The 18,400-nt window shown below is 43.4% G+C and overlaps 2 protein-coding genes across 5 annotated transcripts in view; both read right to left on the minus strand.

The window, feature by feature from the left end:
• Positions 1–148: 148 nt before the first annotated feature.
• Positions 149–3,187, minus strand: b3galt8 (beta-1,3-galactosyltransferase 8). Its single transcript, XM_014171021.3, has one exon. It carries the CDS (start codon positions 2,759–2,761, stop codon positions 1,772–1,774), a length of 990 nt encoding a protein of 329 aa, XP_014026496.1. The 5' UTR covers positions 2,762–3,187; the 3' UTR covers positions 149–1,771.
• A 386-nt stretch (positions 3,188–3,573) lies between these two features.
• The window catches only part of tncb (tenascin Cb), a 115,524-nt gene continuing 100,697 nt past the window's right edge, over positions 3,574–18,400 (minus strand). For 2 of the 4 annotated variants that reach the window (XM_014171019.3, XM_014171018.3), the window contains exons 11-22: positions 14,140–14,415; positions 12,593–12,715; positions 11,707–11,850; positions 10,581–10,700; positions 9,110–9,253; positions 8,801–8,931; positions 8,272–8,404; positions 7,070–7,221; positions 6,549–6,645; positions 6,163–6,324; positions 5,732–5,895; positions 3,574–5,552 (exon numbers count right to left, since the gene is read on the minus strand). In XM_014171019.3, the coding sequence (XP_014026494.1) occupies positions 5,442–5,552; positions 5,732–5,895; positions 6,163–6,324; positions 6,549–6,645; positions 7,070–7,221; positions 8,272–8,404; positions 8,801–8,931; positions 9,110–9,253; positions 10,581–10,700; positions 11,707–11,850; positions 12,593–12,715; positions 14,140–14,415 (1,757 nt within the window). In that variant the 3' untranslated portion in view covers positions 3,574–5,441. The remainder of the gene's footprint in view (positions 5,553–5,731; positions 5,896–6,162; positions 6,325–6,548; positions 6,646–7,069; positions 7,222–8,271; positions 8,405–8,800; positions 8,932–9,109; positions 9,254–10,580; positions 10,701–11,706; positions 11,851–12,592; positions 12,716–14,139; positions 14,416–18,400) is intronic. The other 2 variants (XM_045707105.2, XM_045707106.2) reach the window with 2 other exon arrangements.

The following is an 18,400-nucleotide window of genomic DNA, read 5'->3' on the forward strand; positions in this document are numbered from 1 at the left end:
GGGTCAGAATCCCCCCCATAACACAATATAACAATCTGTAAAATGATGCAGTATTGAAGACATAGACATTATTCTAGCTAAGTCTTTAATATATAATCATTTTACACAGTGTTGACATAGACAGTCACTGTAACTAAACTCACAAACATTATATGAACCAGCTATATTTCTAGGAACATTGTGATGTCGAACAGAGTTTGCATGAAGATAACATTAGAGCCGGTAAAGAGGAACAAGGTTGTTTTACAGGTGTGAGTGCACCAGCCTAAGCATAAACTCACTCTGAAAGTGTGGGAACCAAATAAATACAAAAGAGGTAAAGTAGCATAACAAAGAAAGGCTGGAACTTGTTGTTCGTCACTGTCTTATGGTGCTATGGTTCGTGTGACTGGTCCTACAGCCTGAGTGTTAGTCAGCCATCTGCTGCAGGCTGGCTGAGAGAAGCGGGCTGCCAACTCTAATGTTCATGAATCATCAAGCCTATTTTTGACCCCTCTCACTAACGCATCTCTCTTCTGCTGCAGGGAGATTCTATCATTACATCATCATTTTGACCATCCATCCACCCTGTGATCACACAGCATCTGAGGACATCTTCATTCCTCTGTTAACGTGACTATCTTCCCACAGCAATTATGTAACAGTCACCACCAACAAACACTTCCTTATGATGAGATGGATTACTATACTATAACATCAAATAACTAAATAAAGACCGAAACATATACATTTTCCTCAGTTAAATTACATCGCATTAAAGATAGTCAGGTGAATTTGGAGTATGGCCTACTTGTTCAATGACACTATTCAGTTCAGAGGATAAAAATGCATTGTACATAATGTGGAATACATTTTCTGAAGTAGTAGTTGGACAGATTCATTATGTTCTATGACCAGAAGGCACTTCAGTAGACATGATTAAATAACACATGTGACTTGTAAAGATACTCTGGCCATGACACCACACGCCATTGCACTGTGACTCTGTTCTCTTCCACCTCATTATAGTAGAATAGTGGGTGAACTATGCCACCAGCTGTTTATCAAGTGTAACTGCAGATCTTTGCTTACGTTCGGAACGATTACATCTCATTTTATGTCAACTGCTTTAGTATTAAAGGTCGATAATAAACCTTTCATCTAATTTTAGCTTATAATTTTGCCAACAAACACCAGTCAAGTTCAAGATATTGTGTATGACATCAAAGAACATTGCCTCCACTAGTTGTAATATCAGAGAAAACCAGTGGTGTAAAGCACTTAAGTAAAAATACATCTAAGTACTACTTAAGTAGTTTTTTGGGATATCTGTACTTTACTATTTTATTTTGGACAACTTTTACTTCACTACATTCCTAAAGAAAATAATGTACTTTTTACTTAATGAATTTTCCCTGATACCCAAAAGTACTCGTTACATTTTGAATGCTTAGCAGGACAGGAAAATGGTTAAATTCCCGCACTTATCAAGAGAACAAGCAGTCATCCCTACTGCCTCTGATCTGGCTGACTCACTAAACACAAATGCAACATTTGTAAACTATATCTGTAAATTTGAAAAACAAGAAAATGGAGCCGTCTGCTTTGCTTAATATAAGGAATTTGAAATTATATATACTTAAGTATATTTAGAACCAAATACTTTTAGACTTTTACTCAAGGAGCACAATTGGGTACTTTTTCCACCACTGGAGAAAAAGAAAAGAAACATACACATTCATTTGAGGGCTAGTTATTCCTTTTAGTGCATAAGAAAGACTGGACTGAGACATCAGCAGGTGAGATGGCTTTTCTGAAAGTCCCCCCAAATGTCCAGCAACTCATCTGGTTTAAATCCAGTGACAATGACCCGCGTGGCATACGTACACGTCTCATAATCCAACCGATTGATCTCAAACAAGTTCCTGGGAGGAAGCAGTGTTCGAGAGTACACAGGCCGGACCCCTAGTACCCTGAGACACAACCCCACATAGACATCCTCCAGGGGGATGGGTCTCACAAACCTGGATGCCCATGAGATCCTGTTGGCCAGGTCAATAGAGAAGACATACCCTGCTCCAGAGACATATGGGGGGAACGTGTCTTCAGGGTAAATGTCCTCAGACAGATGCCACTTACTCTTCCTATCCCTACGAGGCCTGCCGTCACTGATGACTGAGCCTGTGATGTACTTATGCCTGAGAGGGCCACCTCCAACTAACAGCTTATTGACCAGGTAGAACACGTTGACGAAAACGTCTGAGTCCACCTTCATCGCATAAGAGGCACCCTGACAGTGGGTGGCGAGCCAGTCCATGATCATCATGGACTTGATGGTCAGGTTGTGGTAGCTGTCCAGGAAGTCCATTTGGATGATGTCAGCGTGTTCTTTGCTCTCCTTCTCCAGGTCCTGTTGAATGTGGGAGCTCTGTCCCTCCTTGGGCAGGCCCACATAGAACAAAGTGAGGATATCCACATTAGAGATGAGGCCTGGTCTGCCCCATGTCTTTCTGATAGCATCCCTGGACAACCCATCAGCGGGTGCCACTGGAACCATTAGCACCAGAAATGGGCTTCTTTCCTTACACACAGACACATGGTTGAGAAGGTATTTGTAGGTCTCTGGGGAAATCACCTGGTAAAGTTCCTGAGACAGAGGACTTGGTGTTGATAAATCCGTCTTTGGCTGAGCTTTTTTGTTCAGTAAGATAGTAACAACAAATGTGAGTACACCTGCAATGATAAAGAGCTTCACTAACCTCCAGTAAGACGTGTTAAGCATTGCAAAGTAATCATATACAATCGGTATCTCGAGTGTATCTGATTTTAATTCCTAAACATATTACTTCCTAGGTTACTGTTTCTGTATTCCCGAAGCACCAAAAGAAATGCATTCACGGTGGCGACAACATCAAGCGTGCCTCATTTCCTTGCTACGATTTCATGTTGCCACTCCCAGGCCGAAGAGCAACCAGGAAAATAGTTTCCGCCTGACTCAGAGCTCCTTAAAAGCTCTGACTACTAAACAGTATACGAGTCATACTGGAATGGCCGGCGGTGGTGATACTGACGGTTTGTCAGCACTGGTGGTTTGTTTACATAGTAGGTTACGATAACTAATGTAGCAGATTAGGTTAATAAGTTTACGGTTAGGGAAACGGGTTAGTTACTACGCTACAGCTGTCAACAACTGTTATCCCCGAAGTGACCACTAGATGGCACTATACTGGTAGCCACAACCTTACAAACTATCAGTCTCCGCAAACCATCAGTATCATAACAGCGGTGCTTCGTTGCGCTAGTGCTCCCTTCACGTGGCATCGATCAATACATGTGATCGATAGGCCTACATGTGTAGGCCACCTACCATAAAAATACAATCTCATTATAATTATGAGGCGTGCATTCTTAGTGCTATAAATGGCCTCTAAAATAGGCTATATAGAGACTATAGCTCCTTCACATGGGTGCGTCGATGAGTTATTGACGAGCCTACTCCAAATATCAAAGGTAAAAACACATTTATGGCGGTAACTGATCGGCGTCTTAAATGAGTTTAAAAAATGTTTCGCTTTAGACAAGATTGAAGACTCGTCATTTTTAAACAAACTTTGTTTTATTGTAATACGTGTTACAGAGAAACACCTGTTTTTCACCCAGTTAAAAACCAAAACAAATGTTAAACCACAGAAGCACAGAAACGTTTCATTTACATAGGTATTCAAGGGACGGGGGTCAGTGGTTTCGTCTCCGTGCACGGGGCGGAAGGGGGGGAGACAAAACAGAATAAGAACAACTTCTCTTTAGTTAATTTTGGTGTGCCCAAATATATGTTTCTCAGCAAAATGAATGCTGTGACCTTACAATGTCAATTGGAATTGGCCATTAACCTATTTTCAGCATCAATATATTTTGTATTTCAACACAATATTCCCCTCTTAACTAAACTTCTCTTTAGTTAATTTTGGTGTGCCCAAATATATGTTTCTCAGCAAAGTGAACACTGTGACCTTACAATGTCAATTGGAATTGGCCATTAACCTATTTTCAGCATCAATATATTTTGTATTTCGACACAATATTCTCCTCTGACTCTTGTTGCATACATATATGTATCCATATATGTATTTCACATTTAGAAAAACTGTAACAATCACCCACCATTTCATTATATATTGAATAATAGGTCCTGCCTTGGATTTATAAAGGAAATCAAAACAAATCAAACACATTGACTTTTTCTCTGGATCCTGTAGCTAATGCATGATAGCTGGAGGAACAAATAGTACTAGCTCAGGTAAATGTGTAAGAAACAATTGCACAGCACTTGCAAGGCCCACACAATCAATGGAAACACATCATGTCATCCACATATGTCTGTGTGGGATGCAGCAGATGATCTATATTCAGAATGTCATTTATTTTGCCCATATCATTTCAGATGACAGTTTGCAGGTTGAGGTGAAGAAGGGATTTCGGGAGAGGGAGAGAGGGAAAGATAAAGTGACAAAGGATGAGTCACACATAGACTAATGAATGACAAGATAGGACTTTCTCTGTGATCTCTCTCCATTTTACATAGACATTTGACATTTTAACGAGTCGTGCGGGTTTATGAAGAAAATCCTTTTTGATCAATAACATCACTTCAATCCGGATGATGGAATTGAATGTACCTACTGTACAGTATGTGCTTTTGTTGGGTGTTGTGTTATTCAAAGAATAGAATTTCTATAATCCAGTTGAGAGGTTACCAGTATTATTGAAGAGGCCCTGACACTAAAACAAGACCACATGTATGTAGACAGCCATGCCCTCTCTGCAAACACGCTAATGAACAAGCTACTGTGGCTGGAGGAGATGGACACACTGTAGAGGCAGAAAACATCAGTATTCTACATGTTAATGTGCCATGCCATACCAGACTCAAATATACCTCTCCGCTTAGTGCTGTAGCATTGTGAGAGTGAGAAGAACGAAAGAAATGCTTTATACTCGGATTTCATAGATTAAGCTCTCTTTGGTGCATGTTTAATCAGCGTGGGCTTGGTTTGTGGAGTTCATATTTTTTTCACATCAATTTGGCTTTGACAGTATTTATACTGCACACAACCATTTTGTATCAGGAGGGGTTGGATAGTGGAATTTGTAGTGGATTTGACTGGATCTGTGCTTATTTCTGTGAGTGAGCAGGAGGAGGGGTGTAATCTGAGGTGGCTGGGCTCTTGGCAGTGGCTTTGGTAGCTGCAGGGAGGTGTGGGTTGTGCCCCAAATGGCACCCTATTCCCTATGTAGTGCACTACTTTTGACGAGGGCCCGTAAAGTAGTGCACTACATAGGGAATAGGGTGCCATTTGGAATTCTACCCTGGAATCAGCAGGGGCAGAGGATGGAGGACGGGTTCAGGGGTCACGAAGCGGAGCGACAAGGAGAGGGGTCAGAGCGTGGATTGGCCGGTTGGTTTACGATCGCTTCCTTCTTCCCTCAAAGTTCCTGAAGTTGGATGGCCTGATCTTCATCTCAGCAAACTCAATGGAGTGCTCGTGGCCTTTCCAATGGAACCAGTTGACTCCCTGAAGAACATTTTATTTTATTAAAACAAATGCCTTGCATTTCCTCCTTTACCTTTACATAGTCAATTTGTATCCAAACATTTCTGTCTATAGTTTCATACTGCACTATTGATGTATTTTTTAAATATGGATGTAGAAATTGCTGTTAGTTTTGTACTTCCAAGTATATGTGCACTCACCTTGCTATGACTGTCATCTCCATATCGTCCCATAAGGTTGACACGATGGCAATTCTTATACCAGAAGGCACCCTTGTAGGACAGGGCACAGTTTGTGACGGCGATGTCATTGTCATGGTCGTAGGTTGAGAATGGGCGACCATGGTGGTAGGTCATAGAATCACCTACACAGGGCAGCAGAGAGAAAGTGATCGGACTTGAGGAAGGAAGTTTTGAATCCGTGCTCACATCATACTCACACCGAACTCCATGTCAAGTCCTTTATAACTTAAGTTTATCCTATCTATTTGGGCAGCATCCCAAATGGCACCCTATGCCCGATATAGTGCAGTACTTTTGGGCTCTGGTCAAAAATGGCGCACCATGTAGAGAATAGGGTGTTATTTGGGATGCAGACATGTAACTAATGGTTGTAGAGAAGGAAGGCTGACCCGCGGTGCCACTGTAGCCTCCAACGTGGACCTTGTAGCGACTGCGGGGATCAGAGACAGAGAACTTGTCATACTGGGCGTAGGCTACATCCCCCTTGTCTCTGAGGTCCACACGAAGTTCATACTGTCCTGCTACTGTGATCTTATGGAGGTTTGACAGGCCTTTGGAGAAAAAGATATCAAGTCAAGGTGATATGCTTGACTTTTCATATAAATGTAGGAACTGTGGAAATGAATTTCCTCTGTGGAGGATAATAAAATATATCTAATCTAAACGATTTAAGATGAAAGATGATTAAACATTTGACAAAATACTCCTAATCACACAATAGTCCTATAGCTAAATCAATTTGTGTGTTGAAATGTTTTCCATAATATGATCATACCGAGCCAGAACTCGTCGTTCATGTCACCAAAGCCAGCGGTGTAGTTCCTCCAGTTGCGGAAGAACTCCAGTTTACCGCTCTGGCGTCGGACAAACACCTGCATGGGATGGGGCCAAACTACATCAGCTCACTCATTCAAACATCATATGGACTAAGATCCATTGCACTACATTAGATACATCTGAATCTGTCACGCTCTGACCTAAGAGAGCTGTTTTTTCTCTGTTTAGTTAGGTCAGGGTGTGATATGGGTGGGCATTGTATGTTTTTTGTTTCTATGTTTAGTTCTTGTTTTTCTATTTCTATGTTGCCGTTTTGGGATGATCTCCAATTAGTCCCCTCTATACGATGTCCGTTACAGAATCAACACGGTTTAGAACCGCTCATGAGTTTGTTTATATAGTCAGTGTTATAACACATTATAAAGCATGATAAAGGATGTGATATAAGGCATTATACGTATGCACTTCATAGGAAGTCTTGCCAAGTTGGGTTGTACAGTTTACGAGCCGGTGACTTACAATCCATCCACCTCCATCCGTGTCCATGTCACAGTAGACCTGTATGGGCTGACTCTCATCTCCACCCAGGTAGATGGTGTGAACGCCAGAGACTGTGTCTCCATTCAGCAAGGCCTGGGAGCAGTCCCTGGGGTGTTTGTACAGCACGCCAACTACGCACACACGCACGCACACACACACACACACACACACACACACACACACACACACACACACACACACACACACACACACACACACACGTTACTAAACAGTTCCAGCCGCCCAACAAACTCTAAGCTTGAGATGAATAATGAATATAGATGGTCTCAGTGGATGGTGAACAGAACAGATTGTATAGTGACAGTCCACTGAGACCATCTATATTCATTATTCATTAGACTTTTTGTTAAATATACACTACCGTTCAAACGCTTGGGGTCACTTAGAAATGTCCTTGTTTTTGAAAGAAAAGCAAATTTTTTTGTCCATTAAAATAACATCAGATTGATCAGAAATACAGTGTAGACATTGTTAATGTTGTAAATTAGTATTGTTGCTGGAAACGGCAGATTTTTAATGGAATATCTACATAGGCGTACGGAGGCCCATTATCAGCAACCATCACTCCTGTGTTCCAATGGCATGTTGTGTTAGCTAATCCAAGTTTATCATTTTAAAAGGCAAATTGATCATTAGAAAACCCTTTTGCAATTATGTTAGCACAGCTTAAAACTGTTGTCCTGATTAAAGAAGCAATAAATCTGGCCTTCTTTAGACTAGTTGAGTTTCTGGAGCATCAGCATTTGTGGGTTTGATTACAGGCTCAAAATGGCCTTGGATTAGTTAACCCAACATGCCATTGGAACACAGGAGTGATGGTTGCTGATAATGGGCCTCTGTACGCCTATGTAGATATTCCATAAAAAATCTGCCGTTTCCAGCTACAATAGTCATTTACAAGATTAACAATGTCTACACTGTATTTCTGATCAATTTGATGTTACCTTAAGGACATTTCTAAGTGACCCCAAACTTTTGAACAGTAGTGTATATTTTCGTATTTTAGCGTTTATGGACAGGGAGTCGGGGAGACAGATCCAGAGGAAAACAGAGAGTAGGGGCCGAGGCAGGATCCGTAACCCTACTGCCAGGGGGTACGTTCGGTCCGGAGTCGCCAGAGCTACCACTAGACTCCAGCATCACTGTGGTAACACACTCACTGGTGGTGAAGACGGTGGTGATGACTCTGCTCCTCTTGGGCCCTGCGATGGCCTGCAGTCTGACGGAGTACTCAGTGGAGGCACTCAGCTGGGCCATGTTGTAGGAGGTGGCTGTGGGGCTCAGAACAACCTCCTGGAGGAACACCACAACAACACAGTAGTCAGAATATACGCCAGAAATACAGAATGAATAATACTTAATAATACATTAGATTTAGATAGGACAGTGTCCATATTACCTGAAACTGTGAGACTGTGTCTGTCCTAACATAGACACTGTAATATAGTGATTTTCTAGATCCCAAATATGTATTCATCAATAGGTACTTTTCTACACCCCAATGACGCATCATTATGACCTCTTGGACACGCACTGTGGAAATGGAACAATCATCTATTCTAGAATTGAAAGAATGCAAGGTTGTTCCACCCATAGAAATAGGCTCCAGATTAGAATAGATTCTATTGGAATAGAATAGATTATATTTCTACGGTTCTATTTCTATGGTTCCAGCAGACCAATACTTACCCGGATTGTGCCGTCAGCTGACTCGAAGCTGAGGATGTAGCCGGTGATGTCAGCGCGCGGGGCCTTCCAAGTCAACATGGCGTTCTCTGTCTGGATGTTACTGGCTGCCAGGTCCTGAGGGGCATCCACATCTAGGGGAGAGAGAGCATAGTTCAGACTGAGTACCTCTTCTTTTTTACCTTCTTTTTGCAGGTTCAGGTTGTCTGTTTGAAATGGTAGGGGGTAAAAAAAAAACAACTGTCAGACTTGGAAGTGAAAGTTTGTGTGTGGGAGGGAATGTTCTAGTTCTTGGCCCTTTAGGCCACTCACCAGTGGTGAACTCAGTTGTGGTGACGGCGCTCTTAGCAGCCGCTCTCATGGCATAGACCTTGACAGTGTAGTGGGTGGCAGGGGTCAAGGAGCTCATCTCAAACTCGACAATGTTCCCAGACACTCTCTCCATCACTGGGGAAACTACACATACAGAACACACAGATACAGTAAGAATACAGAGATAGACAGAGACAGACAGAGACAGTCAGAGACAGACAGAAACAGACAGACAGTGACTGACAGAAACAGACAGACAGTGACAGTCAGAGACAGACAGAGATAGAGACACAGACAGACAGACAGAGATAGAGACACAGACAGACAGACAGACAGACAGACAGACAGACAGAGACACAGACAGACAGAGACACAGACAGACAGACAGACAGACAGACAGACAGACAGACAGACAGACAGACAGACAGACAGACAGACAGACAGACAGACAGACAGACAGACAGACAGACAGACAGACAGACAGACAGAGACACAGACAGACAGACAGAGACACAGACAGAGACACAGACAGACAGACAGAGACACAGACAGAGACACAGACAGACAGACAGACAGACAGACAGACAGACAGACAGACAGACTGACTGACTGACTGACTGACTGACTGACTGACTGACTGACTGACTGACTGACTGACTGACTGACTGACTGACAGTCAGAGACAGAGACAGATAGAAACAAACAAGGACAGACATACTGTAGACAGTCAGAGACAGAGACAGACAGAAACAGACATACTATAGACAGACAGAGACAGACATAGACCGATAGAGACAGGCAGAGACAGACATAGACAGACAGAAACAGACAGAGACAGACATACTGTAGACAGTCAGAGACAGAGACAGACAGAAACAGACATACTATAGACAGACAGAGACAGACATAGACCGATAGAGACAGGCAGAGACAGACATAGACAGACAGAAACAGACAGAGACAGACATACTGTAGACAGTCAGAGACAGAGACAGACAGAAACAGACATACTATAGACAGACAGAGACAGACATAGACCGATAGAGACAGGCAGAGACAGACATAGACAGACAGAAACAGACAGAGACAGACATACTGTAGACAGTCAGAGACAGAGACAGACATACTGTAGACAGACAGATACAGACATAGACCGATAGAGACAGGCAGAGACAGACAGAGACAGACATAGATAGACAGACAGAGGCAGACAGAGACAGACAGAGACAGTAAAGGAGAGTATCCGTACAGATACAGTAAGGGCCCGATCAGCATCTGTCTAAAATATTCTGTAAGGAGATTAAAGCAATCTGGCGATTTAGATCTCTTCTTAAATCCAAACAATGAAGGAACATACAACACACGCAATGGGAGGCCTAATGCCTTTTCTCCCATAATCCCTTGTAATATACAGTACAGTACATCCAGATGGTGTGTGTGTGTATTTTTGTGTGTGCTTGTGATACTGTACCAGTGTCTGCGCTGTAGGTGATGACATATCCGTCTACAGTGGCGATGGCAGGCTGCCAGTGGAGCAGAGCCTGAGTGTCAGTGATGTTGACTGCGGTCAGACCACGGGGCTTGTCCAGAGCTGTCACATAGCACACACACACACACACACACACACACACACACACACACACACACACACACACACACACACACACACACACACACACACACACACACACACACACACACACAATATGGTTACTCTGAGCAGAACCACATCAAATACCTCCCCAAGGATAGAGACATGTTCTGTTGTTAAACGGAAACACAAAGCCTATCCACCCCCAGCCATGCTCCATCTGTGCACACTAACAGCTTTCACAATGGTCTACGCGCTCAGCCTTTAGAGATGGGTTACCACCATTAGTGTTTGATGCTTTGTTTAGAAATATTGAAGGAATCCAACCATTTCTGCAGAGCATACAAAGACATGCCTATAATTGATGTGAGGATGTACTCTGAGTGTACAAAACATTAGGAACACCTGCTCTTTCAATGACACACTGACCAGGTGAGTCCAGGTGAAACCTCTGATCCCTTATTGATGTCACCTGTTAAATCCACTTCAATCAGTGTAGATGAAGGGGAGGATACAGGTTAAAGAAGGATTTTTAAGCCTTGAGACAATTCAGAGGGTGAATGGGCAAGACACAACATTGAATTGCCTTTGAACGGGGTATGGTTGTAGGTGCCAGGTGCACCGGTTTGAGTGTGTAAAGAACTGCAATGCTGCTGGGTTTTTCCACGCTCAACAGTTTATTCAGCCAACTTGACACAACTGTGGGAAGCATTGGAGTCAACATGGGCCAGCATCCCCGTGGAAGCCTTTCGACACCTTGTAGTCCATGCCCCGACGAATTGAGGCTGTTCTGAGGTCAAAAGGGGGTGCAACTCAATATTTGGATAGTCTTCTTAATGTTTTGTACACTCAGTGTCTTAAGTATGTGTATGTAGTCTTGCGTTAACATAAACTAAAGTCTTGTCTGCATCCCAAATAGGGTTCTGGTCAAAAGTAGTGCACTATAGAGGGAATATGGTGCCATTTGGGACACATCCCTTGTGTTGTGAACAAGTGTAAACCTCACCTGTGGTGACGCTGCTGGACCCTGGCTCACTCTCCTTCTGTCCCTTCACAGAAACGACGGACACCTGGTAAGTAACTCCAGGGGTCAGGTTTGGCAGCACGGTCTGAGTCTCAGTTCCACCCACTGTCACAGTCTTGGGAGCGCCTGCTCGGGCGCGCGCACACACACACACACACACACGCACGCACGCACGCACGCACGCACACACACACACACACACACACACACACACACACACACACACACACACACACACACACACACACACACACACACACACACACACACACACACACACACACACACACACACACACACACACACACACACACACACACGGACGGTCAAAAGGTCAGTCAGACGTCTGATTCTGTATACAAAGCATTCTAAAGCATTTTGCCTATGAACTTCATAGAATGTGCTCCCAAAAAGTGTTTGGATTATCATCAAGTAGTGAGGTAAAATAGTGAACCAGTAGCGAAGCAGTTGACATAGAAGTTGTGTTGACTCCTTGCTTTCAAACTGCCACATCCTCTCACATAGACAGAACAGCCACTAGAGGGCAGAATGAGACTAACATAGGATTCCACAGGATAGAACAGTTCTCTTTACAGAGACTCAAAAAACACCTTGTTTATTTTCATTGATTAAATGAAAATGAATGCCATATGACCACACCATACGTGTGTCAATGACTTACCCCTGGTTTTGCAGCCACTGTATGTACAGTATAGGTATGTATCACAGGAGGTTTGTGGCACCTTCATTGGGGAGGACGGGCTCGTGGTAATGGCTGGAGAGGAATAGTTTTTATGTGTTTGACGCCGTCCTCCCCTTAGCAGCCTCCACTGGTGCGTTTAGTATAGGTATATCTGTATGTACTCACCTCCCTGAGCAGCGACATAAGTGACCCGGTAGCTGTCCACTCGAGCTCTGGGGATTGCCCAGTGTACGGTGGCAGAGGTATCAGTGACTTCAGAGAAGCGGATGCCCGTGGGTGTGCCCAGCCCTGGCATAGGATAAATGATAGAGAGTACAACAAACAAACAGAAGACAGGTAGCTAGTTAGCTAAAGACTCCGTGGACAGACTTTTAAGTGAAGGGAAATTCATACCAGATCCTAAGATATCAAATAACGCCTCATCACATTTTTTTATAAAATAATACTGGTTACAATTTTTTTTTTTTTAATCCCTAAAGCATTCCTAAAGATCCCATCCCTAAATACATCCATAAAGATCATATTAAATCCATTAATAACCCAGAAAATACACATTATTCCATTATTCTAGTGTGAGCAGATACGCCAGCATTGAGAACCACTAGTTAAAGGAGATAGACTGAAACAAAGAGGCCAGGGCTTCCAACGCCTGTCGTCAGCACTGAGCCACAGTATCTTGCGTGACAGACACGACAGGGGGAGATTAACTTGCCCCCATTGCAGACACACTAAAGTGAAACATGCGGCAGGGCCATTGGACCCGAGAGTGAAGCCATACCCCCAGAGAAGGCAGGGGACAGCCAGAGAGAGAGAGAGAGAGCCATTCAGACACTCAACAGACAGACAGACAACTTTCCCTTTACAGTTTAAAGACAATTAGACAAACCCATTTGGGGCAAGCCAGCCAAAGACAACATTGGAGACAACTTGACAGAGACAAAAAAAAAACAGAGCAAATGAATAGATGAGTAAATCTCCTGAGCAGTTCTCTGGACCCCCGTGAATGAGAGGCCATCAGAAGCTGAGTATGGTGTTTACACGCAGACAGACAGACAGACAGACAGACAGACAGACAGACAGACAGACAGACAGACAGACAGACAGACAGACAGACAGACAGACAGACAGACAGACAGACAGACAGACAGACAGACAGACAGACAGACAGACAGACAGACAGACAGACAGACAGACAGACAGACAGACAGTGTGTTAGTTCACAGACACTGGGACGGGTTTAAGATGAGAGGGCTGCTGGATGATTCCAGTGGAACCACTCAGGAGTGCTGACAGACAAGACAATGACAGGACAGTGAACGCTGAACAAACACGTCCAACTGGGTTAACAAAACCACGATGGGACACATCACACACAGCTGCTGACACATGACACACAAGGCAGCCCAAGCAGGTTTTAATAATTCATTTGCAACGCTAACTATTTATAATTCTACCAGATTGCTGCCTTGAACAAATGTTATCACACAATGTTATCAGGTCAGTCAACAAAAATGGCTGCAATGACGAAGATATTCAACACTGACCCAACATTGACCCCATTTCCATGCTGTTATTTTAGGAGTACACAATGAGACATCGAGAATATACAACTTACAGTATTAAAAGAAGCTGACACGTTGTAATGAATACATTCCTAACATAATCTACCCAGTAGTCCTAGGCCATTGCTGGTGTGATGTCATACCGCGTACCTGTTTTTGCCACCACGGAAATAGAATTGGAGAGCTGTCCCGAAATGACTCCATAGAGCTCAATTTTGTACTCTGTGTCCTCAGTTAGCTCAGTAAGCACTGTTGTTCTCTCCTCCCCGGGCACCACCACCTCTTGCGGAGAAGCGAGGTCGTCGTTAGTATCATTGATCATAATGACAAAACTATCAAAGAGGTCCTCTTCAGCTGACCAGGCCAGTTTACAGCTGTCTGGTGTGATGTCGGAGACCAAGAGATATTCCACGATGGGTTCAGCTTCTGGGTGATAAGGGAAGACATGTTGTTTTCATCCCCTGGACCTCAAGAGTACTTAAATAAGTTCTTATGAAGATTACAGAAGATCAGGAAGTAACAGTTATTCCATCTGTATGTACAATAGACATCACAATTAGTTATGGATCCATATCAATCTATGGATCCTTATGAGTCAAACAAGAAGAGCAGGTTCACAAGATGCAATAATTAAGAGTTGTTACATACCCCATCCTGGGGAAAATGAAGAAGTTATTTCCAAGAATTATAATGATTTTCATGTCGACTTTTGTTCACTAGTACTCATTGTGTCAGGCATAAGTGAAGTGTTTATACCACTTAGGCATCTTAATAGGTTTTGACACAACTATACATGGGTAGAAAACCTTGTGCTTAGTGTATGTACCTATCACATCCACTGTGGTGAGTGTAACGTTACAAACTTCCTGGAATCTTCAATAAATACCCTGGTTTTCCCAAAATCCCAGTTGGAGGTATCCCAGGGGAATTTATTGGAAGTTCCAGGAAGTGTGCAACCCTAGGTAAGTATGAAAGTAACAACATGCATTTTATTGGTGTAGATAGGTACATTGTTATTAACCAGCTAGTTTGTTCAAATTCAACCCTCAGTTTATCGATGCTGTGACTGCAAAAGAACATACATGGTATTTGTGCATCAGTTCCATAATACACTGATACGAAAAGTAATCTACATTCAGAAGAAAAGGAACATTATACAGAGTCAGCCAGCGTTTCACTAGAGTTTTAAGAGCTTGGGTGACGTCAGGGCAGATGGGTCGGTCGTATACAGTGTTGTAAAAGCCAACTGTGTTAGTCATTAGCAGTGGCTAATAATGGCTGAGGAAGAGTAGAGGAGCTGAGCCAGCAGGAGTCTACAGCTGTTAGAGGAAGTGCTTGGCAGAAGTCAGAGAGAGAGAGAGGTTAGACCGACTGCCTGCAATGCAGCATACAGACAGCAGCTCATTAAACAAAAGCTGCTTCCTGGAGAAACAGAGTTACAGATGGATAGAAGGTGGCCCACAGTGGTTTTAAAGTATCTCTGCTCTATAGGAGAGACGGACTGCCGTAGACCTCGAAGTGGACTCACTGCCGCCTCAGTGCTGCCTGGCTAGATACAGGGACATAACTCATTAGAACACTTGACCAAACGTTAGGGTCGCAAGGTCTTGAGCCAGTGTGAACCCAGAGGATTCGGCTGACGTGAAACGAGGGAACTTGTTGTGAGAAGAAGTGGTGGGAAATGAAAACCAGAGTAGACAAATCCCAGGTGCTGTCACTCTTCGTTAAGAGCGGAGCAGGCTTGCTTTAGATACAGTAGTCAGCCAGTCAGTCAGGGAAGCAGGGAGGGTGGTAGAGAGGGACATGGAGGCCCTGGTCAAAAGTAGTGTACTATATATGGGGTGGCAGGTAGCCTAGTGGTGAGAGTGTTGGATTAGTAACCGAAAGGTTGCAAGATCGAATCCCCCGAGTTGACATGGTAGAAATCTGTACAAGGAAGTTACCCACTGTTCCTAGGCTGTCATTGAAAATAAGAATTTGTTCTTAACTGACTTGCCTAGTTAAATAAAGGTAAAATAAAAAAATATAGGGAATAGGGGGAATAGGCATTTGGGACGCAGCCTAGGAGTGCAGACATTTGTTTCTCGACTTCTTTCAGAAGTGTGTTGAAAATACATTACACAAACTAATCAATCACTGGAGACAGACTGACAGTGTTTGTATGGATACTTCATAGTGTTGTATATGGATTATGTTTAGGCTAATGTCAATTGTCGCTGTCTGAAGAAAACATGGTAGCTCCAAAACTGAAACTTTTCAGTAAATGGAAAAAACAGCCATATTTTCCATTTAACCAACATACAATTACGAAACGTTGGGGTTGGGGCTAGTTTCTCTTCAGATCATTAGCATGCAGACAATGGGCTTCAGAGCAGACTTGAATATGTGCCACATTGAGCCATGGTCCCAGCAAGCCGCAACAGTCCCTGGCACCCCAACACCAGGCGCCAGGCTCTCGGCCACAGTGTCAATGTGAGCATGAGAATGAGGAGCAGAGGGTCTGGGAGCGGAGCAGAGCGGTCTAAGTCTAGGGATGGAGGGAGAACTGGGGGTGCATACAGAACAGAGCCTTCACAGAATGAAACAAAAGCTCCTCAGGGACTTGAAGGAACCACTGACTCTCCATCCATCCATTTGCTGAATCATCATTATCTGGGAACAGCTGAACTATCATGTGCTTTTGATGTTTACTAACAATGATACAATACCCGTATTGTTTATACTGTGAGTATGCAATGGAAAAACTTCAATGTGTCAAAATAAAGAATCATTTAAAATTTGCTTTGAAAGGATAATTTCAAATATATCCCTTTTAAAGTGACCAAATAAGTAGATGAGGGACAACTAATTTGACGACGTTGTTTTTAGCAGGTGAGAGGCAAGACAGAAAGAGAGACCTCAATAGGACAAAGTGTGTGTGTGCAGCCTGATCTCTATGTGAGTGTTTTGTAGAGTGGGTGGTACCAGGGGTCTCTATGTGAGTGTTTTGTAGAGTGGGTGGTACCAGGGGTCTCTATGTGAGTGTTTTGTAGAGTGGGTGGTACCAGGGGTCTCTATGTGAGTGTTTTTGTAGAGTGGGTGGTACCAGGGGTCTCTATGTGAGTGTTTTTGTAGAGTGGGTGGTACCAGGGGTCTCTATGTGAGTGTTTTGTAGAGTGGGTGGTACCAGGGGTCTCTATGTGAGTGTTTTGTAGAGTGGGTGGTACCAGGGGTCTCTATGTGAGTGTTTTGTAGAGTGGGTGGTACCAGGGGTCTCTATGTGAGTGTTTTTGTAGAGTGGGTGGTACCAGGGGTCTCTATGTGAGTGTTTTTGTAGAGTGGGTGGTACCAGGGGTCTCTATGTGAGTGTTTTTGTAGAGTGGGTGGTACCAGGGGTCTCTATGTGAGTGTTTTTGTAGAGTGGGTGGTACCAGGGGGCTAACTGATCTGAAATTACAGGTATTATTCTCTCCATGACAGCAGAAGTATGCAGAGGCCAGGCCATCTATGTACTCTATGCTGTAAAACAGATGGCTGTAACCAAACTGAAACCCAACTTAAATCCCAACTGAAAATAGATGACTACATTGGACAACACTCAGGCCTTTTTGGGGCCCTTTTGGGGCCCTAACAAAGATTTGGTTGGGCGTCCCCCCCACCTCGCTGGCAAAACATTTTAGTGGCACCCGTCTTGATGGTGGAGAGAACATTTTGAAGTTGAAAAGTTAATTTCTTGCAATTCTACACATTTTGCCATGGGTATACATTTTGCCATGTGGCGGAGAGAAAATGGTGCAAATTTAGAACTAATTTCATGCAACTCTACTAGTTTTTCCACTGCATACAAATTCTTATTATTACTTATTGTAACTACTGCTTAACATGCCAACATCCTCAATGGCTTTAACAGCAAACAAAGCAAGTAGTCTTGAAGTGAGATTTTTCTGTACATTGTTCACGCTCCATTCAGTCCACAACATTGTAATCCGCAGAATGTGAATGGTTGATAATGACCATTATTGGTTGGTTCGAGAGGATAAATCAATGCACCTGTCTCTGCTGTCTCTTTGCAGTCAGTCACTACTCACTACGCATGGTAAAGATCACAACACGGGGGCCGACTGACAGTTTAGAAATGCTTCAAGTGCTTTTTCTCTCATGGCACGTCCTGACAGGCAGATAGTGTGCTAAGGGTGGATCAAAGATTGATTCACCGCAGGCCATGCCAGGCCTAATGTGAACTGAATAATTTGTCTGGGTGGGGTGGTTCTATACCGTGGATGGTTGGTTTCAAAATATCTTTTAAAGTCAGTGCATCAAAGTGAGGGAAACACACAATGTGGGAGGAGGTATTGTTAGGTGATAATGGGTTATGGGAGAGGCATGATTTGAGTGGCAAGAGGTTAAAACTTGTGGGTTTCTTGTATTGTGA

Source organism: Salmo salar, chromosome 24 (genome assembly GCF_965601325.2).
Source record: "Salmo salar chromosome 24, fSalSal1, whole genome shotgun sequence".
In the NCBI taxonomy this organism is placed as follows: domain Eukaryota; kingdom Metazoa; phylum Chordata; class Actinopteri; order Salmoniformes; family Salmonidae; genus Salmo; species Salmo salar.

Coding starts and splice junctions, on each gene's coding strand:
- b3galt8 (XM_014171021.3), bottom strand. CDS start 2,761: ATGCTTAACACGTCTTACTGGAGGTTAGTGAAGCTCTTTATCATTGCA.